Source organism: Hyperolius riggenbachi, chromosome 9 (genome assembly GCF_040937935.1).
Source record: "Hyperolius riggenbachi isolate aHypRig1 chromosome 9, aHypRig1.pri, whole genome shotgun sequence".
NCBI lineage: Eukaryota > Metazoa > Chordata > Amphibia > Anura > Hyperoliidae > Hyperolius > Hyperolius riggenbachi.
The window spans coordinates 48506753-48524483 of NC_090654.1; the positions used below are offsets into that span (position 1 = coordinate 48506753).

At 44.3% G+C, this 17731-nt stretch overlaps 1 protein-coding gene across 1 annotated transcript in view; it reads left to right on the plus strand.

Moving 5' to 3' along the window:
• Nucleotides 1-17731, plus strand: part of CELSR3 (cadherin EGF LAG seven-pass G-type receptor 3) — a 297920-nt gene that overhangs the window by 260848 nt on the left and 19341 nt on the right. The window contains exons 26-31 of the mRNA XM_068254819.1: nucleotides 223-429; nucleotides 976-1150; nucleotides 4972-5084; nucleotides 5175-5254; nucleotides 9743-9869; nucleotides 16956-17075. Of these exons, the coding sequence (XP_068110920.1) occupies nucleotides 223-429; nucleotides 976-1150; nucleotides 4972-5084; nucleotides 5175-5254; nucleotides 9743-9869; nucleotides 16956-17075 (822 nt within the window). The remainder of the gene's footprint in view (nucleotides 1-222; nucleotides 430-975; nucleotides 1151-4971; nucleotides 5085-5174; nucleotides 5255-9742; nucleotides 9870-16955; nucleotides 17076-17731) is intronic.

Consider the following 17731-nt stretch of genomic DNA (forward strand, 5'->3'; position numbering starts at 1 on the left):
CAAGTCATACAACAAGGATGGCAACCAATGAAAGACAAACACAGTCAGGGGCTCAACTATCTAGGTCTATCCCGTGTATTTGCTAACTTAGCAGCAAAACATGCAGGTGAGTCTGGCACTATTTTAGTCGACAACTGCCCTTCCTCAGGTGCCTCAGGAGAACAATGGGCCTAATTATTAGTATTAGGCCCTAATACATAACTATTGTTTGTTGCCATACAGCAATTGGAGGGGGACCTGGAGATACTGGCTGTTGTCACGTACACCTGTCTGACCATCTCGCTGGTGGCACTTCTGGGGACGTTTACAATTCTTACATCTCTCAAGGGACTGAAAACCAACACTCGGGGCATCCATTCTCATATCGCCATGGCTCTTTTCTTTTCTGAGCTTATCTTCCTGTTTGGTATCAACAGCACAGAAAGTGAGGTATGTGCACCAGTTTTTCTTACTGATGGTAACATTTAAAGAATCTGACCAATGTACCACACGTGTGTTCAATTTTTCCTCAATTATGATACAAATGATGGGAAACTCTGAGAAAGTTGTTTGGGTGTACATATTAATAAATTGATAATCTACCACACACCATTCATAAAAATTTATCAGAAAAATCCACCATTCTCAATCAATTTTTGACATATAAAGATGGGAAGTCCAATTGGATTTCTTGCTTGCTCGAATAAAAAAAAGCTTTCAATTTTTCGGTAGTCCGATTTTTTTAATTTTTTATTGAATTGCTGTAAAATCGGAAAATTTTATTGTATCGTGTGTGGCCACCTTTAAACAGACACATACAGTAGATAAGCAAAGACTTTGGTAAGAACTGCTTTCTATTTTCATAAGAACATTTTTTTCAACAACCCTTTGCAGCACTTATGCAACTACAACTGTGTGTGTTAAGTTAGCAGTTAATGTGATCTTACTTTCAGTGGAAGACAATGAACTGTGTTAATAATTGCCTCCTCTCGCCAGCTCCTGTGCACTGTGATCGCCATCCTGCTCCACTACTTCTTCCTCGCCACCTTCGCCTGGCTGTTTGTGGACGAGCTCCATATCTACCGTATGCAGACAGAGGTCAGGAATGTGAACTTTGGCACAATGAGGTTTTACCACGCCATTGGCTGGGGCGTCCCGGCCATTATCACAGGTATGTCCCACATATATACATAGGGAGGGGCTGAACACAGAGGCACATTTGTTTGTTCACAAAACTTGATGCCTGTTTAAAGCCAAAGACCAGGCTCATGTCTGCATGGACCATTTGGTAGTTTAAGAGGCAGTGGGGGGGCATTTATCAAGAGTGTCTGAGACAAAATATTGGTAGGTTTTTAGAAATCCGTGCAGAACTGTCTCAGACATATTAGGAAATCACTGAATAGTGCAGTTTCCTTCTTAAACTGTTAGGAATAGGAGGAGTTAGGAAGGTTTCTCAGACAGTGCAGTGTGTGTGTGGGAAATTGCTGTTGCAGAGGTAACCAATATATCTGCTGTATTGATACCGGCAGGCTCTGACTGATTCTGATTAAGCAGGGGGGAAGAGCCCTTCACGTATCATGCCTAGCCTGCACTGCTGCATTATTTGTAGAACTGCTATGAAGCACTTGTTAAGATTAAATAGACTCTGTAATTTAAAAAAAACTTCTGGGGGATACGTTGGAGGAATCCAGCGCTTCCTCCAGCCCCATCGCTGGAGAGATGCACAAAGAGCGCACGTCACTTACGTCAGACTGGCTCAAACTGGCGGAAGTGCGGGGACCCCGTACCAGTGCTGCAGAAGACTGAGGACAGCGGCCTGGGAGCGATCGGATCATATGGGGCTGGAGGAAGCCCCAGGTATGTATAAAACGTTTAATGTAATCCAGCTCTGGTACACTTTAAGCACTTCTTAATCTGCAGCACTTTAGGAATGGATTTGCACTTTTTTTAACTGTAGAGCAGCTCTAGAAATTCATGCTAAACTGCCACTATTAAGTAGGATTTAAGAAGTTTCTTATTATCATGCAGAACAGTCCCCCTGCTGGTTAGAACTGTTTAAAGAGAACCTGTAACAAAAAAAGGTCCCCTGGGGGGTACTCACCTCGGTAGGGGGAAGCCTCAGGGTCCTAATGAGGCTTCCCCCTCCGCTGTAGCTGCAGGCAATCCAGCGCTGGCTCCCCCGAAGTGTCCCGGAATCCTCCCTCGGCAAGGCTGATAAGCCCCTATTTATTTACCTTTCCTGGCTCCACCGGGGGCGCGGTTGCGGCTCTCCGCGCGGAGATAGGCGAAAATAGCCGATCTCCTTTGGGTCCACTCTACTGCGCAGGCGCAGAAGACTTGCGCCTGCGCAGCAGAGCGGCCCGACAGCAATCAGCTATTTCCGCCTAACTCCGAGGCGGAGAGCCGATACTGTGCCTGCGCTGGAGCCCGGGAGATGGGACCGAGGAGGACGGGGGAAGTCTCAATAGGATCCGGAGGCTTCCCCTACCCGAGGTGAGTACCCCCCAGGGGAGGTTTTTCTCGATACAGGATTTCTTTAAGAAGAAAAAACTGTCTGTAATGCTTTGATATATCTGGCCCAGTGTGTGCAAAGGTTACATTTTTGTGTCAAATGAGGTTTCCACAGCTGAAGTCTTAGTTTTGGTCATGTGATTTGAAACATGCCAGGTGAAGGAGGTAACAGCAGGTGTTGTGGGACAGGCTGCTGCTTGATTCAGCATCACCTTACTTTTGAGACTACAAGGGGGTTGGGCACAGACAAAACACTTGTGGAGATCAGTCTAGAGCTGCATCAGTCCTTGGTATGAAGCTCCAGATATGTCCGTGGTCATGCATTTGACATTAACTAAGTGCTTTTCTGAACATAAGCATTTCTAAGGGTGGGCAAGGCAAGTCACTGTACAGGGCTCAGTGCCAGAGGGCGGAGCAGGACAGGCACAGAGGTAAGAAATGCCGGGCGTAGGCAGAGACAGCAAAGCGGGGGGAGAGGTAAGTCACTTACCATCCAAGCCAGGAGAGACGCACTGGCTTCCTGGTTTCCATGGCTGCAGGACGTCAGTCATCATGTGACCCGCCACAATGGGGGTTTACATGATGCCTGACACTGCTGCAGCTATTGGAGTCCAGGATACCAAAATTGAGGACGGATTGCCTGTCTTTCCCAGCCTGGATGGTGAGTCCCTTACCTCTTGCTCCACTACGCTTTGCATGATGGAGGACTCTGGCTGCTTCTACTACTTATACTGCAGGGGTAATCTGGCTATCTATACTGGGGATACATCTGGATACCTATACAAGGGTACATACTGTATATCTACCTATACCAAGGGGGAATCTTGCTACTTATACTGGGGGAGACATCTAGCTACCTACACTTAAGGGGGCCTACATCTGGCTTCATATACTGCTGAGGTCATCTGGCTGCCTATTCTCGGAGGACATCTGGATACCTCTACTGGGGAACATACTGTATGTCTACCTATACCAAGGGGGAATTTGGCTACTTATACGGGGGGCGGGGGGGACATCTAGCCTACATCGGGCTACATATACAGCTGGGGTCATCTGGCTGCCTATTCTCGGAGGACATCTGGTTACCTATACCTAGGAGGGAGGGGCTACATCTGACTCTGGTTACTGGTTACCTATCCTCGGGGGGCTGCATGTGATTACTTACTATACCGAGGCAGGCTTCATCTGGCTACTAAAATAATGGGGGCCCCTCGGGCTACTGATACTAGGGGTCCCATCTGTCTACCTATTCTGGGAGGGAAACGTCTACTTACCTAATACTTGAGACTCCTCTGATCACCTATCCAGGGTGTCACATCTAGCTACTCATACGGGTGGGCTACATCTGGCTACCCATTCTTGGTGCTACCTATTACTACGGGACAATAATCTATGGGGGGAAGGAGTATGGAGTATGGACTAGAAACTGTCCTGGTACTGAAGATTCTCCTAATAGGTAGATATCCAGGAAACAGTAACTACATTACCGAATAAATGCCACTGGCATACACATCTGCTTATTTAATTATCATTTTTGCTAAATTGTTTAAATTTCCTGGGTTAATGGGGATTTGCAAGGTAGGAGAAATTTTTGCTTAGTCGTAATCACAGGATTTCTGCACAAATAAAGATGTTTATCAAAAGAAGTGCAAGAATTGGAGCAGATCTGGTGCCAACTGGAGCAGTTGGCCAAAGCAACCAATCAGAATCTTTGCTCTGGACATCTGGTCTATTTTTGCTTTATTTGTTCTCCAGTTTTCCTTGCACTGGTCACACTGGTTTTCATAACTCTGCCCCAAGGTGTGCCAATAAGCATCTACAGAGAATTTCCAGCTTTACATTTCTGGGAATCTCCATTACAGAGGTCTTGGGCTGACAGTGCTTTAGCAAATGCACAACAAAGCACAACAACGCCTTTACTTAAGGAGCAGTAACGTTCCTTTAGAAAGCGACTTGACCAACTGCATGACGGCCTGGTACAACAGTTGCACCAAGGTTGGTAGAGAAGCCCTACAGCGAGTTATTGAAACAGCAGAAGTCATTATCGGCACTGATGAAGCCGGCGGCTTCATCTATTACATTGCCGCCGGCTATATGTAATCAAATTAACCAAGTTGTAATACATTTGGCCGCAGCGAGGCGGCCATAAAATACATTGAGCTTAGTGTAATCATTACATTTCTAACATTGGCCGCTGCGCTGCGGCCACTTCGCACATTGGCCGGCCAGAACCCGAAGTGGCCCCACTTCGGGTTCTGGCCGTAACATATATAAGAACAGAAAAAGTATTCAGAAACCAGTAATGAAGATGAGCTTGTTTAATGTTTAAAAAATACAAAAGTACAACAATTATTTCAATAAATATATGCATCATAAGTAACAATCATAGGCCTAATTAAAAATGTGAAATATACATTTTCTTTTAGATATTCTCTTTAGAATATCCTGTACTGTACATAGTTGACAGTGTCTCTCTTTTAGGTTTGGCGGTGGGGCTGGACCCAGAAGGTTACGGAAATCCTGACTTCTGTTGGATCTCCATTCATGACAAGCTCGTGTGGAGTTTTGCTGGACCCATCGTAGTTGTGATTGTGGTGAATATCCCTATTGGCCTACACCAACATAACAAGGACAATGTTATATGTTTATACTTTAATCTCTTTTCTATTATGTTTTTACTCCAGCTAAATGGGGCCATGTTCCTCATGGTGGCTAAACTGACCTGCACTCCAGGACAGAAGGACACCAAGAAGAAGTCTGTACTGTAAGTTCCATCTGTATGGAAACTGTCCTACTGGGATCCATTGTATCGCCCATGAACACCAAATACTTGCTTTTAGGTCTTATCTCGAACTACAGAAATGGCAGCTGGATTGTGGCCGGTTGCTGTATTAAACACTTCTACTCAGTTACTTAAAAAACATTTTTCCTGATCTAAAATATAACAAAACTTGTTTTGTGTCAATCAGGCAGCATCATTTTTTTAGTTTGCAAACCTCCCCTACTAAAATAACTACTAAGCTGTGGTTGTTTTTTTCTCATTAATATTTTATTGGTGAGAAATAATGAGTTCAGATCTCACCATGGATGGTAGATAGCTGGATAGTGTACTGATTAAAGGGAACCAGAGACGAAGCACCCTTGTGTATTTTACCATATATATCAGTAAGAACATTAGAGAAAACACTTACCATGCTCTCTGTTTCAGCCTCACTGCTAAAAGTGTCTGTTAACAGCCGTGATAAGAATCCCGGACTGAGCATTCAGTCTGGCTTTGCAGGGAATAATTATAGCTGAGTCATTATAGCAGAGCCACAAGGGGGCAGGCTTGGGCTTGAAAAGACACCAGAGAAGACAGACTCAGCTATAATCTTTTTGTAGCAAAGCTAGACTGAGTGCTCAGTCGGGGATTCTTATCAGAGGTGATAACGGTCAGATTAAACAGAGAACAATGAAACAAAGATTAGGTGTTCACTGTCATGTTCCCACTGATTTATAAGGTAAAATACAAGACGGTGCTTTGTCTCTGGTTCTCTTTAAGGACTCTGCCTCTGGAGACCTGGGTTCAAAGCTCGGCTCTTTGTGTTCAGTAAGCCAGCACCTATTGAGTGAGGAGACCTTGGGCAATACGCCCTAACACTGCTAATGACTATAAAGTGCCCTAGTGGCTGCAGATCTGGCATTTTGATTCTGCCAATAGAAAAGCACGATAATAATGTTCTGTGTCTTGTCTTGTCTATACAAGGCAATGAACAATCAGGCTTACAACTAAGAGAGTAAAGGCCCATTTCCACTAGTGCCAAATGCAGCATGAATCTGCAGCGTATCCCCACATGCCAGCTGCACGGGGAGACGCTGCTTATTATATATGGCTTGCTGTCCGAATTTCACTGCAGCACGCACCCGAAAACCCTATAGCCATGCATGACACAGGTAAGCAATTCAGAGGCGTACTCGCATCACTTCAAATGCCAGTTTGCCTCCTTCAAGACGAACGTCGGCTCAGTGGAGCCTGAACATACGGATGTCCATAGCTTGCATAGTCTTTATGAAACTGAACCTTCCATTTTAAAAATCAGAGGCTGGTCATTTCATAATGACTACAAGTTTTCTCCATGGTAGAATTTATACATCTTATCAAAAAAATGCCTTTTAAGCAACCAGTAAGCAAGGCAATAATTTTGACAGTACTTTTACCTACTTTTGATACTGTTTCAAATGCAGACTGTTGAAAAGTTAATTTAATTTTTTTTTATTATCTTTATAAGGCGGTAATTTTTTATGCAGCGGCCAGGGCTGTGGAGTTGGTACAAAAATCACTTCAGGGCTGCAGCCACTTAGGACATAATCCACGGGCAACCAGGATCATAGGGAGCCTTGCCCAAGGACTCCGTACTGTTTTACATACTGGCTTGAGCCAGGATTTGAACCCTGGTCAAGGGCTCTCAAATTCTACATCCTAACATTACCAGTATGCTATAAAGACACCAACAGAGGACTCTCCAGAACTAAAAAGATTTGGGTAGAATTTTACTCTGCCTCTTCCTTCGCCAGAATATAGAATGGTCTTCACTACATACAGGATGCTTACTGTATGTAATAAGCGCCAAAACAGGTACCAGTAGTTTGGGTTTGAGGACACACCTGCAGCTCAGCAGTCCCATAGACTGCAATGCAAACTTGCAGCTATAGGGCACCTCGAGGTTAGTCTGGGTGTGATTGCTCAGCTATCATATAGCGATTGCAAGGAGGTCAACATTGTTACATATAGCAGCCAATCATGGTTTCTGTTTCATGCTGTGGTGCTAGTTAAGAAGGAAAGCAAGCATTTTATTGGTTACCGCAGACAGTATGACAGATTTGTGTACTGCATGTTTTGAGTACAGAAGGGGTACTGCATGCATTCATATATGATATGGGTATCTGCATAATATACTACATTTGCTGCTGTATACCGTCTGTGTCTGGTCAGTGTTGTCAGTAAAATCGTATGTTATTGTGGCTGGATAATATGCATATATTCTGCCATGTCTTGTTTTTACACAGACAGAAGTAACCCCTTATGGTTTCTTTTTTATATATTTTTCTATGTTAAAGGGGTTGTCCACCTTCACTGACTCTATTCAACTGGCTTGTATTAGCCCTTCCTCATCCTTAAAGCACTCCTGAACCTTTTTTTAATGGTTTGTTACCGCATAACTCACCTACTCCGGTTTCCCATCACCGCCTCTTCTATCCCGTCAGCCCTGCCGCTCCATCACAGTATCCTTTTGTAAATACCAGCATCTTTACAGCAATGGCACTGACCCGGGAGTATGCCAGAAGTACTTCTGGGTCAAAGCCATTGCTGTGAAGATACCAGCAGATACGAGAGGACTATGCGGTGGGACAGGGTGTAGGTGACTTATGCGGTGGCTTTTTTGTTTTAACATGCCATTTTTAATTAAGCAGGAGGGGCGGTGCAGGTGGGCGTGGTCAGGGGAGAAAGGGGCTTTCTTAGGAGGAGAACTGCTATTTTCTCCCCTGTGACATATGTCACAGCACCACCTATGCAATGGTATAAATAAAATGCAAACACCCCTTCAGATCAGGGGTGATTTAAAAGGTACCAGAGCTGAGAGAGATATGGAGGCTGACATATTTATTTCCTTTTAAACAAAACCAGTTTCCTGGCTAGCCTGCTGATTTTGTCAGATTTTTGACAGAAACATCTGACCTGAATGCTTTTTGAGGGTCTATGGGTAAAAGTATTACAGGCAGAGGATCAACAGGATGCCAGGGAATGTGCATTGTTTAAAAGGAAATAAATGTGTCAGCCTCCATATTCCTACTGTTTTAAGAAGGCAAGCTTTTGTTTGTTGTATATGTTACGGCCAGAACCCGAAGTTTGGCCACTTCGCGTTGTGGCTGGCCATTTCGGGTTCTGGTCGGTCAATGTGCGAAGTGGCCGCAGCGCTGCGGCCAATGTCCGAAATGAGCCGAATCCTGGCGGCTCCGATCATTTTCCCCGGCGCTGGTTCCGCCCTCACCTCCCTGCTATCGGCTTTCAGTCAGCCGGTGACACACCAGTCCCCCCCTCCCCCGAGTCGTTCGTGGCTGCAGGAAAGCAGAGCGGGGAGCGCTGCAGACACTGCTTCTGTCAGCACCCGCTCTGCAGGGACGAACGAATGCCAATGTCTGAAATGAGCCGAATCCTGGCGGCTCCGATCATTTTCCCCGTCGCTGGCCCGCCCCCTGTCTCCCTGCTATCGGCTTCTGACAGCTGGGGGACACATGCGTCCCCCCCAGAGTCGTTCGTGGCTGCAGGAAGGCAGAAAAGCAGGCATTCGTTCGTCCCTGCAGAGTGGCCACTTCGCACATTGACTGGCCAGAACCCGAAGTGGCCAGCCACAACACAAAGTGGCCAAACTTCGGGTTCTGGCCGTAACATATATACAAGAAAGCTGTGCATAGAAGAAAGGAACTGATGTACATGGATGTTCCACGTGGAAGAGGGGGCTGCAAATGGAATGGGAGGGTTCTGCTGCTGCACAAGAAACAGGAGACACAGCATACTTGGCCTAGAGGCAGGGACAAGTTTGTACTCTTTGCTGCCCACGGCCACTGTCTGCAGCTGCCTCCCTTCATCATAGGTAGCCAGATGACCCTTCCCACTCCCTCCGGTATAGGTAGCCCATTGACCATTCTTTCCTCTAGTATAGGCAGCTAGATGACCCTCCCCCCACCTCCAGTATAGGTAGCCAGATAACCCTTCCCCCTCCCCTCCTCCGGTTTAGCTAACCCCTTCCCTCTAGTATTAGAAGCCAGATGACCCTTACTCATTTCCATATAGATAGCCTGGTGAGTGACCCACCCTCCCTCCAGTACAGGTAGCCAGGTGACCTCCCCTCCCATTATAGCCTGCTGCCCACCTGCCCTTGATCCTGTGGTGCCCTAGGACATGGCCTATGTGGCCGTGGCTTAAATCCGGCCCTGCCTAGGGGCACAAAAAGTATAAATCCGGCTTTGACTGTAACAGTAAAATTAAGAGTGCTGTTGTGAATATGAGCCTGTCAGAGAATAGGTTGCAGAAAGGCTCATACAAGCCAAAAGAATAGACTTGTGAGAGGTGGAGTCTCCTATCAGGTACCCTGCATGCTGCAGCATGTCGTTCTAGTTGGTGGCAATACAGAATATATGTGGGGCTGTTCTCTTTCCTGGTGTAATCTGTATGTCTGTGCTCTCTGCACCCTTCTTCCTGTCTCCCTTGTAGCATGACTTTGCGAAGTTCCTTCATTCTCCTCCTGTTAATCTGCACTACCTGGCTTTTCGGTCTCCTGGCTGTAAATAACAGCATATTGGCCTTTCACTACCTCTATATTCATCTTTGCAGCGTGCAGGTAAAACAGTTTCGTCCTTACTGAAGGCAACAAACTTTCATTTCGAGGGTCACTCCACCCAAAACCGGTGTTTCGACTCGAGGTGTCCTGTGGCGGACTGAACTACTCTTTTCGAGTTCTATGTCTCTGGGAACTCTAAGCAGTGAGATACTTGGTTTCTGAGTGCCAGCTTAAAGGACCACCGTCGCAAAAATTTTAAAATTTAAAATATATATAAATGCATACAAATAAGAAGCATGTATCTTCCAGAGTAAAACGAGCCATAAATTATCTTTCTCCTATGTTGCTGTCACTTACAGTAAGTAGTAGAAATCAGACATTACTGACAGATTTTGGGCTAGTCCATCTCTTCAACCTTTATTTTTTATAAAGACACTCTTTGAAAAAGATTTATACAAAGATGCTGGCCAGCCTCCGTGCTGGCTGCACACTTTTTTGGCAGTTGGACGGAGCAATTGCCATTCACTAAATTCTTTTGAAAATAAAGAAAACTCTGAGAATCCCCCATGAGGAGATGGGCTAGTCCAAAACCTGTTGGTTCTGTCAGATTTCTACTACCTACTGTAAGTGACAGCAACATAGGAGAAAAGTAATTTATGGCTCATTTTACTCTGGAAGAAACGTACTCCAGATCTTTGTGTGTTTACATATATTTTACATTTTAAGATTTTCGCAACAGATGTTCTTTAACTAGGAAGAATGGGGTAACTGCAAGAATGGTGGCCACAATGACAGGAGGTAGGCGGAGCTAGGAACTCAGTAACAGGAATCTCACTGACCCAGTTCTCTAGATATAGAAGTAGGTGGGCGTTTTCTCTCACCTACTAAGAACTGAAAGAGGAGTCTTAGGTGGCCTGACCCTTTAATTCACTAGCATACGTATGGAATTTAAAGTGTACTTGTCTTTCAAAATGGAGGTTATACAGTATAAGCGGTCCCCTACTTACAAACAGGGTCCGTTCCGGGAGATTGTACGTTGAATTTGTCTGTAAGTTGAGTCTTGTGTTAAAGCAAACCTGAAGCGAAAATAAACTTATGAGATGATGAAGTGTATGAGTAGTACAGCTAAGAAATAGAACATTAGTAGCAAAGAAAATAGTCTTGTATTGTTTTGCAGTACATGAAGAGTAAAAAACTTCAGTTGTTATCTATGGCCTCAATTCCCTAAGCTTATCTCCTGTAGTAAACTTAACTCTTCTGTCCTTAAAGTGTACCAGAGCTGAAACCTTACAAAGATTTTATACATACCTGGGGCTTCCTCCAGCCCCATCCGCTCCGATCGCTCTTTAAAGAGTAACTGTTAGCCCCCAAAGTGAAATTTAAATCTCTACAGCAATGTTTTGTTTAGTATTAAAGTGATCCAAAAAGCCAATGCAGAACTTAAAAATCAATATAATTTTGTTACTATGTAGCCTTTTGCCCAAGCTAAGGACGCAAAGCCGCATATCAGATACTGATGAGCATGCAGAGCATGCCTATGTCTGCCCGACCCCCCTCTCCCCCCAGGACCAGGTGCCGATCTATTCGCACCACAAACAGCTGACCGCTCTGACAGGGAGGGAGAGCGGCAGCACTTCCAGCGCAGCCACCACAGAGCAGCCGCCGCCGAGTCACATGTGACATGTGAGAGAGATGCACGGTGGCGGCTGCTCTGCCGTGGCTGCGCTGGAAGTGCTGCCGCTCTCTCTCCCTGTCAGAGCGGTCAGCTGTTTGTGGTGCGAATAGATCGGCACCTGGTCCTGGGGGGAGAGGGGGGTCGGGCAGACATAGGCATGCTCTGCATGCTCATCAGTATCTGATATGCGGCTTTGCGTCCTTAGCTTGGGCAAAAGGCTACATAGTAACAAAATTATATTGATTTTTAAGTTCTGCATTGGCTTTTTGGATCACTTTAATACTAAATAAAACATTGCTGTAGAGATTTAAATTTCACTTTGGGGGCTAAAAGTTACTCTTTAAATCATGTAGCTAGCCTAACGCTAGCTACATGACAGCCGCTGAGCAGTGGCATCCCCCCATCCCCTCCAATCGCCTCCGGCAATCAGGCCTGTCAGGAAATCCCGTTTTGAATGGGATTTCCATTAGGGTTTCCCCCGTCGCCGTGGCGACGGGCGCGATGACGTCACCAATGTCATGGACCACGTGACATCAGAGGGAGTCCCGATTCCACCCCTCAGCGCTGCCTGGCACTGATTGGCCAGGCTGCGCAGGGGTCTCGGGGCGCGGAGGGAGGGACAGCCTCTAACGCGGCGAGCGGCGGGGAGCGCCGGTGATCAGTGAGTTCACGCAGCTAGCAAAGTGCTAGCTGCGTGCAACAACAAAGAATTATGAAAATCGGCCCAGCAGGGCCTGAGAAATAGTCCTGCGCAACATTGTCCGAGCTCAGCTAGGGCTTACCACCAGGAAGGTTAAAATAACTACAGAATACTAAAGTTAAAGACAGGCTGTTAATTAACTACATTTGAAAATAACTACAGAGGAGATAACTTAAGGACAGAAATGATAACTCTCTCACTGTGAAAACTTATCTCCACACCTTAATAAGGCAAGCTTCTTTAGTGAATTAAAACTGAAAGTACCGATGTGTGGTGGTAAGTTTTCTCTTCCCTTATTATCTCCAGCATGATCTTAGTGAATTGAGGCCAATGCAAAAGAGCTTCTATGAGCTGCTGGACCCACTGGGTCGAATACAACAGTCCTGTTTTCTGGAGCACTTAAATAGCCAAGAAACAGTGAGAGACAGCTTGATATAAGGTTTTACTGCTGGAAAGTTCAAAGGATCATTATTTCTGCTTTATTTTATGGTTTAAAATACAGAGTGTGGTTTCTAAACAGAAAATATGACAGAATGATGCAATGTTATTACAAAAAAAAGCTATATAACTGAAAAGAAAAATATGAGACTTTTGTTTGCTACTTATGCTCTATTCATTATCCGTACTACACATACAATTCATTATGTCATATGTTTTTTTTCTTTTCTTCAGATTTGCTTTAAAGATGGTGAAACGTAGATAAATAATTTACTTTTAGACATATAGTATGAACATGTTTTTTGCTTTTTTCAATGTGCTTTTAAAGTGTTTTAAACTATTTATAACAGTTTATACAATACTGTAACATTTAACCAAAATATGCAATAAAAAACAGTATTGTATATTTTGTACATCAAGACAACTTTGTATCTCTAAAATGTTGCAAATCAAGTTGTTTGTAAGTAGGGGACTGTCTGTATAATCACTATAAGCATGTGGCACAGAGTGCATTGTGTCAATGGTTTCAGATAATAACTGGCAATTTACAGGTGACAGGTACACCTTAAACAAGTGATACAGTGGAGTTGATTCACAATGCTTTTCTCTTAAATTGTCTTACCTTACTTATTAACTCTCAATTTTCTCTCCTTAACTGACATAACTTACACTTTATCTCTTCTAATCTATCTTAACTCATGATGGGCTCAATTCAAAAAAGGGTGCTAACTCAGTTAGCACGCCAAAAAGCTTTTATTGATCGCGCAGAAAGTTTAGCGCTGTGCAGTGCATGCGAAACGTCGCAACGGGTGTGATTAAAACGTCGCACCAAGTGCCCCTAAAACGGCGCACTGGGTGCACCCGAAATGTTGCACCATGCGCCATTTTGGGTGCACCCGGTGCGACACTTTAAGGGCACCCGGTGCAACGTTTAAGCCGCACCCAGTGCTCAAACTTTGCGCACGCTAACTTAGTGCGCGAAACTTTGTGCGTCTTAAAGGGCTTTAGGGGTGCTAAGGGGCTTTTAGGAATGCTAACTAAGTTAGCACCCTTTTGTGAATCAAACCCAATGTGTCTCTCCTTATCTCTCCTTGGCCCATATGCAATTGACTTTTTCACCTGAGTTTTCTCCTAGGTGATATTTTAAAACTTGTCAATAAAATGCATTTTAAACCACCAGCAAGCAAAAAAAAAAAAATACTCAAAATAAATTTTATAGTACTTTCCACCTACTTTTTGATACTTTTTCCATTGCAAAGTGCTAAAAAGTTATTTTGAATCAAAGATGAAACATTTTCTCCTAGGAGAAAACTCAGGTGAAAAAGTGAATTGCATATGGGCCCTTAACTCATGGTTTATCACTCCAGGTTCCATATGCAATTAACATTTTCTCCTGAGTTTCCTCTTATTTTTGACAGTGCTTTTTTGCCTACTTTTTGGAACTTTTTCAATTGCAAAGTACTGAAATGTTATTTTATATAGAAGTTGAACAATTATCTCCATCTATCTAGCGATGTATGGGCAGATTCAACCAAGTGACAAATCTCTCCCTTACCGAATCTGATAAGAGAGAGATCTGTCAGCTGCCCATACACCGCAGGCCGATTCCCCATCAATTTCATGCTGAAATCGATCCAGAATCGGGCTTGTGCGCTGCATCCGCCGCCTTGCCGCCCCAACGCTGTGCCCCCTAATGTAAATGTCCTGCGCCCCGTGTAAAGGATACAATACCTGTCCACGGCTTCCGCTTGTCCCCCACTAGCTTCTGGGATTCCTCCGCCGCATACACGCACACCCCTGGTGATTTCCTGGTAAGGGCGTGCATATGTGATGTCCTACAGGTGCCCTTACTAGGAAACCACGCGTGTTTGAAGAAGGGAATGCCCCCGTGAGCAGCGGAGGGACAAGCGCAGGCCGCGGACATGTAATGTATACTTTACACGGGGCATGGGGGGCAGCATCAGGGGTTTCGTCACGTTTGTCGAAGGTTGGGAAATTTCACGCTGTTCCCGCCAAGTTGCCTGATGTATGGCCACCTGTAGGATAAAAAGTAAATTGCATGTGGACCGTTATCTGTTTATCTCATGAATTCTCTCTCCTTACAGTTAAGGTGATAAATCAGTAAGGTGAGATAATTCATGATAAAAGCTTTGTGAATCATCCCTAGTATTCCATAAGTGTGCCTTTGTTTATTATACAGCAATGCTACGCCCATGAGCATATCATATTTATTGTATACAGTCACTTGAGTGTTTATTGGTCCCTTTTTACTCAATTTAATGTCATTTGAATTTTCTGACTTCAGATTAGCTGACTTTCGATGGCTCTAGGTTAGACGTGTGTGGGGAGGGGTTTAAATTGTGTGTGTGTGTGGGGGGGGGATGTCTTTAACCCTTTAGCAGCCAATTTATTTAGAGGCTTGCAAGTATGCCAGGCCAATGTATTTTTGCCCTTTTTATCTCTTATTTCTTACATTTCCTTGCTGCTTATTAGTACTGCTGTAATGTGTATTTATGCACAATTGTCACTAAGGGGCAGTGTGAGACTATTACAGAGGACTGCTTTCAGTTTCTACATGATCTGCTAGCAGAGATACATTAAAGCATTCCAAGAATTTACAGCACAACCAGTTCTGCCGACTGAGGTCAAAAGCAATGCTTACTTACCTCAAAGGAGATAACTCTATTGAAGCTGCTAATGAGTTAATTAGACATGGGGGGTTGTCTTTAAGGTTAGGCAAGGGGGGTTGTCTTTAAGGCTAAGCGTGAGGGGTTGTCTTTAAGGTTAGGCGTAAATTGGGAAGGGATTTAGAGTTAGGTATTGGCAGGGGGTTGGTTAGGGTTAGATAGAGGGAGGGTTCTGTGTAAGAATAGTGTTAGGTTTAGTTTTAGTAAAATATTGGCATTATTTACCGATATTATTATTATTTATTTATAAAGCGCCAACATATTCCGTGGCGCTGTACAATGTTTTTTACTATGGTAATTTCAAAGAGTAGACTATCAGTAAATAATACCAATATTCTACTAGCCGAAATTGAGCACCAAAAATGTCCTCACACCTCTTTTTCATGCACGCCTGATGCACCGCTGATTTAATTCCTTACAATGAATGGGGCATTTCAAGAAAGTATAATGTATTGTAACAGCACATCACACAACAGCACAGCTGGTTTCCATAGAATATGTAATGTCCACGCAGGTCACATACTATGCCCATATAGGGGTTTTGTCATGAAACAGCTTTAAGCTGTAATGCATAGATTTACACACGCTATTTTACGCAAGTGAATGTTTATGCTCGCAGGCCCTTATTCAATTACTTTTTGTAGTTTTTTCCTAGTTTATATTTTTAACACTTCATTAATAAAATGCCTTTTAAGCCACCAGCAAGCAAGAAAGTACTCAAAATAATCTTGACTGTTCTATTTCTGCTACTTTTTGGTACTTTTTCAAGTGCTGAAAAGTTCTTTGAAAGCAAGTCTGATGTGGGAAAAAAAAAGATACTCACCTATATATTTATTTATTTATTGTATTTATAAAGCGCCAATTTATTACGCAGCCTTCCCTCTCCATAGGTGAGTATTCAGTCTTGCTTTAAAATAACTTTTCAGCACTCTGCTATTGAAGAAGTACCAAAAAGATGGAGAAAAAGAACTGTTCCTCTCCCGGTGCTCTTGTTCCAGCGCCGTTACTCCCCTTAGCAGTATTGCTTTGACTGGTCGAATACTGGTCTGTTCCGCCATGGGAGTCTTCAGAAGGCTTTGGCAGCCCAAGTGTTCCCGAAGGCAGGTGGCTTTGTACTGTGCATGCGTGAGCTCTCACAAGCACGCACTTGTATCTGCCCAGTATGGAGCCGCCCATCTTTGGGAGCACTCGAACTCTGAAAGCCTCCCATGGTGGTGATTCAAACGGGGACCGTGAGAGGACCAGAAGACTCTATAGGACCCAGAGCCTTCCCTCTCTATAGGTAAGTATCTGTTCATTGTTTGTTTGGGGTTTTTTTTTTACTTCAGACTTGCTCTATACAGAAAATGAAAAGTTATCTCCTAGGAGAAAACTTATGAGTAAAAGTTAGTTGAATAAGGGCCATAGGGCCTGATGCAGCAAAGAACAGTAATATTGCCGCGCATGGTGCAGAACTCTGCCGGTGACGGGAGCGGGAAGGGGCGTGCGCGTGGTGGTCCGCCCATGCCCAGTAAGCCAGGACTCACAAAGATACTGGGCCAGATCATGTTACGTTACGTTATTAGGAGTTCATTCCGGCCGGTCTATTGTCTATTGCAACCTACTGTATATTTTTGTTCCATGTTGTTCCCTCGCCCTCCTAACAGGGTTTGGCAGTGTTAATCCTCTTCTGCATCCTCAACGAAGAAGTGCAGGAAGCATGGAAGATCGTCTGTTTTGGCAAGAAAGGCCAGGGGGAGGAGGCAGCGAGACAAGCGCCCATGGGGGTAAGGCTCCAATAGGTTATACGTCACACTTTATCCTACTTGCACTGAACTCTTGCACGGGACAGAAGGAAAACATAACAGACATGCACCCTGTATGTATTTAAAGTGTTTAGCCTGTGTAATTCCCTCTCTTTTGTGTCTAATCACTACTTGTAATTTGATCTCCCCCCGTGTCACATGACTGCCTATGGCAGATAAGCACAGGCTGTAAACAATATGTCTGCTTCCATAAATCAGGAAGTAAACTGTGCAGATTTATTTTAGGGGTTGTATCAGCTGTAACAAAGAAATGCTTTTCGTTTAAAGGTTATTATGCTATTGTGTATCTTTTAGAGCAGAGAGGAGTTCTGAGTTCAGGTCCTCTTTAAAACAAATCTATTAAAGTCTTCACACTGATGCTTTTGTGTCCAGTAAATTCCAAGGAGGAGCAGAAAGTGTATTTGATAGACTGTCTCTGATGAGAGAGAGATTGTTTGCCTGCCCATACATGGCATGCCGATTCCCAGTACATTTCAGCATGAATTCTGTCAGGAATCGGCCTCTGCCATCTGCTTGGCCATCCCCAAGTATAAACGTCCCCACCTCCCCCCGGCACCCTAGTGATGTAAAATCTCACCAGTCCCACTGCCGCGACTACCGGCCTCTTCTGCTGTCAC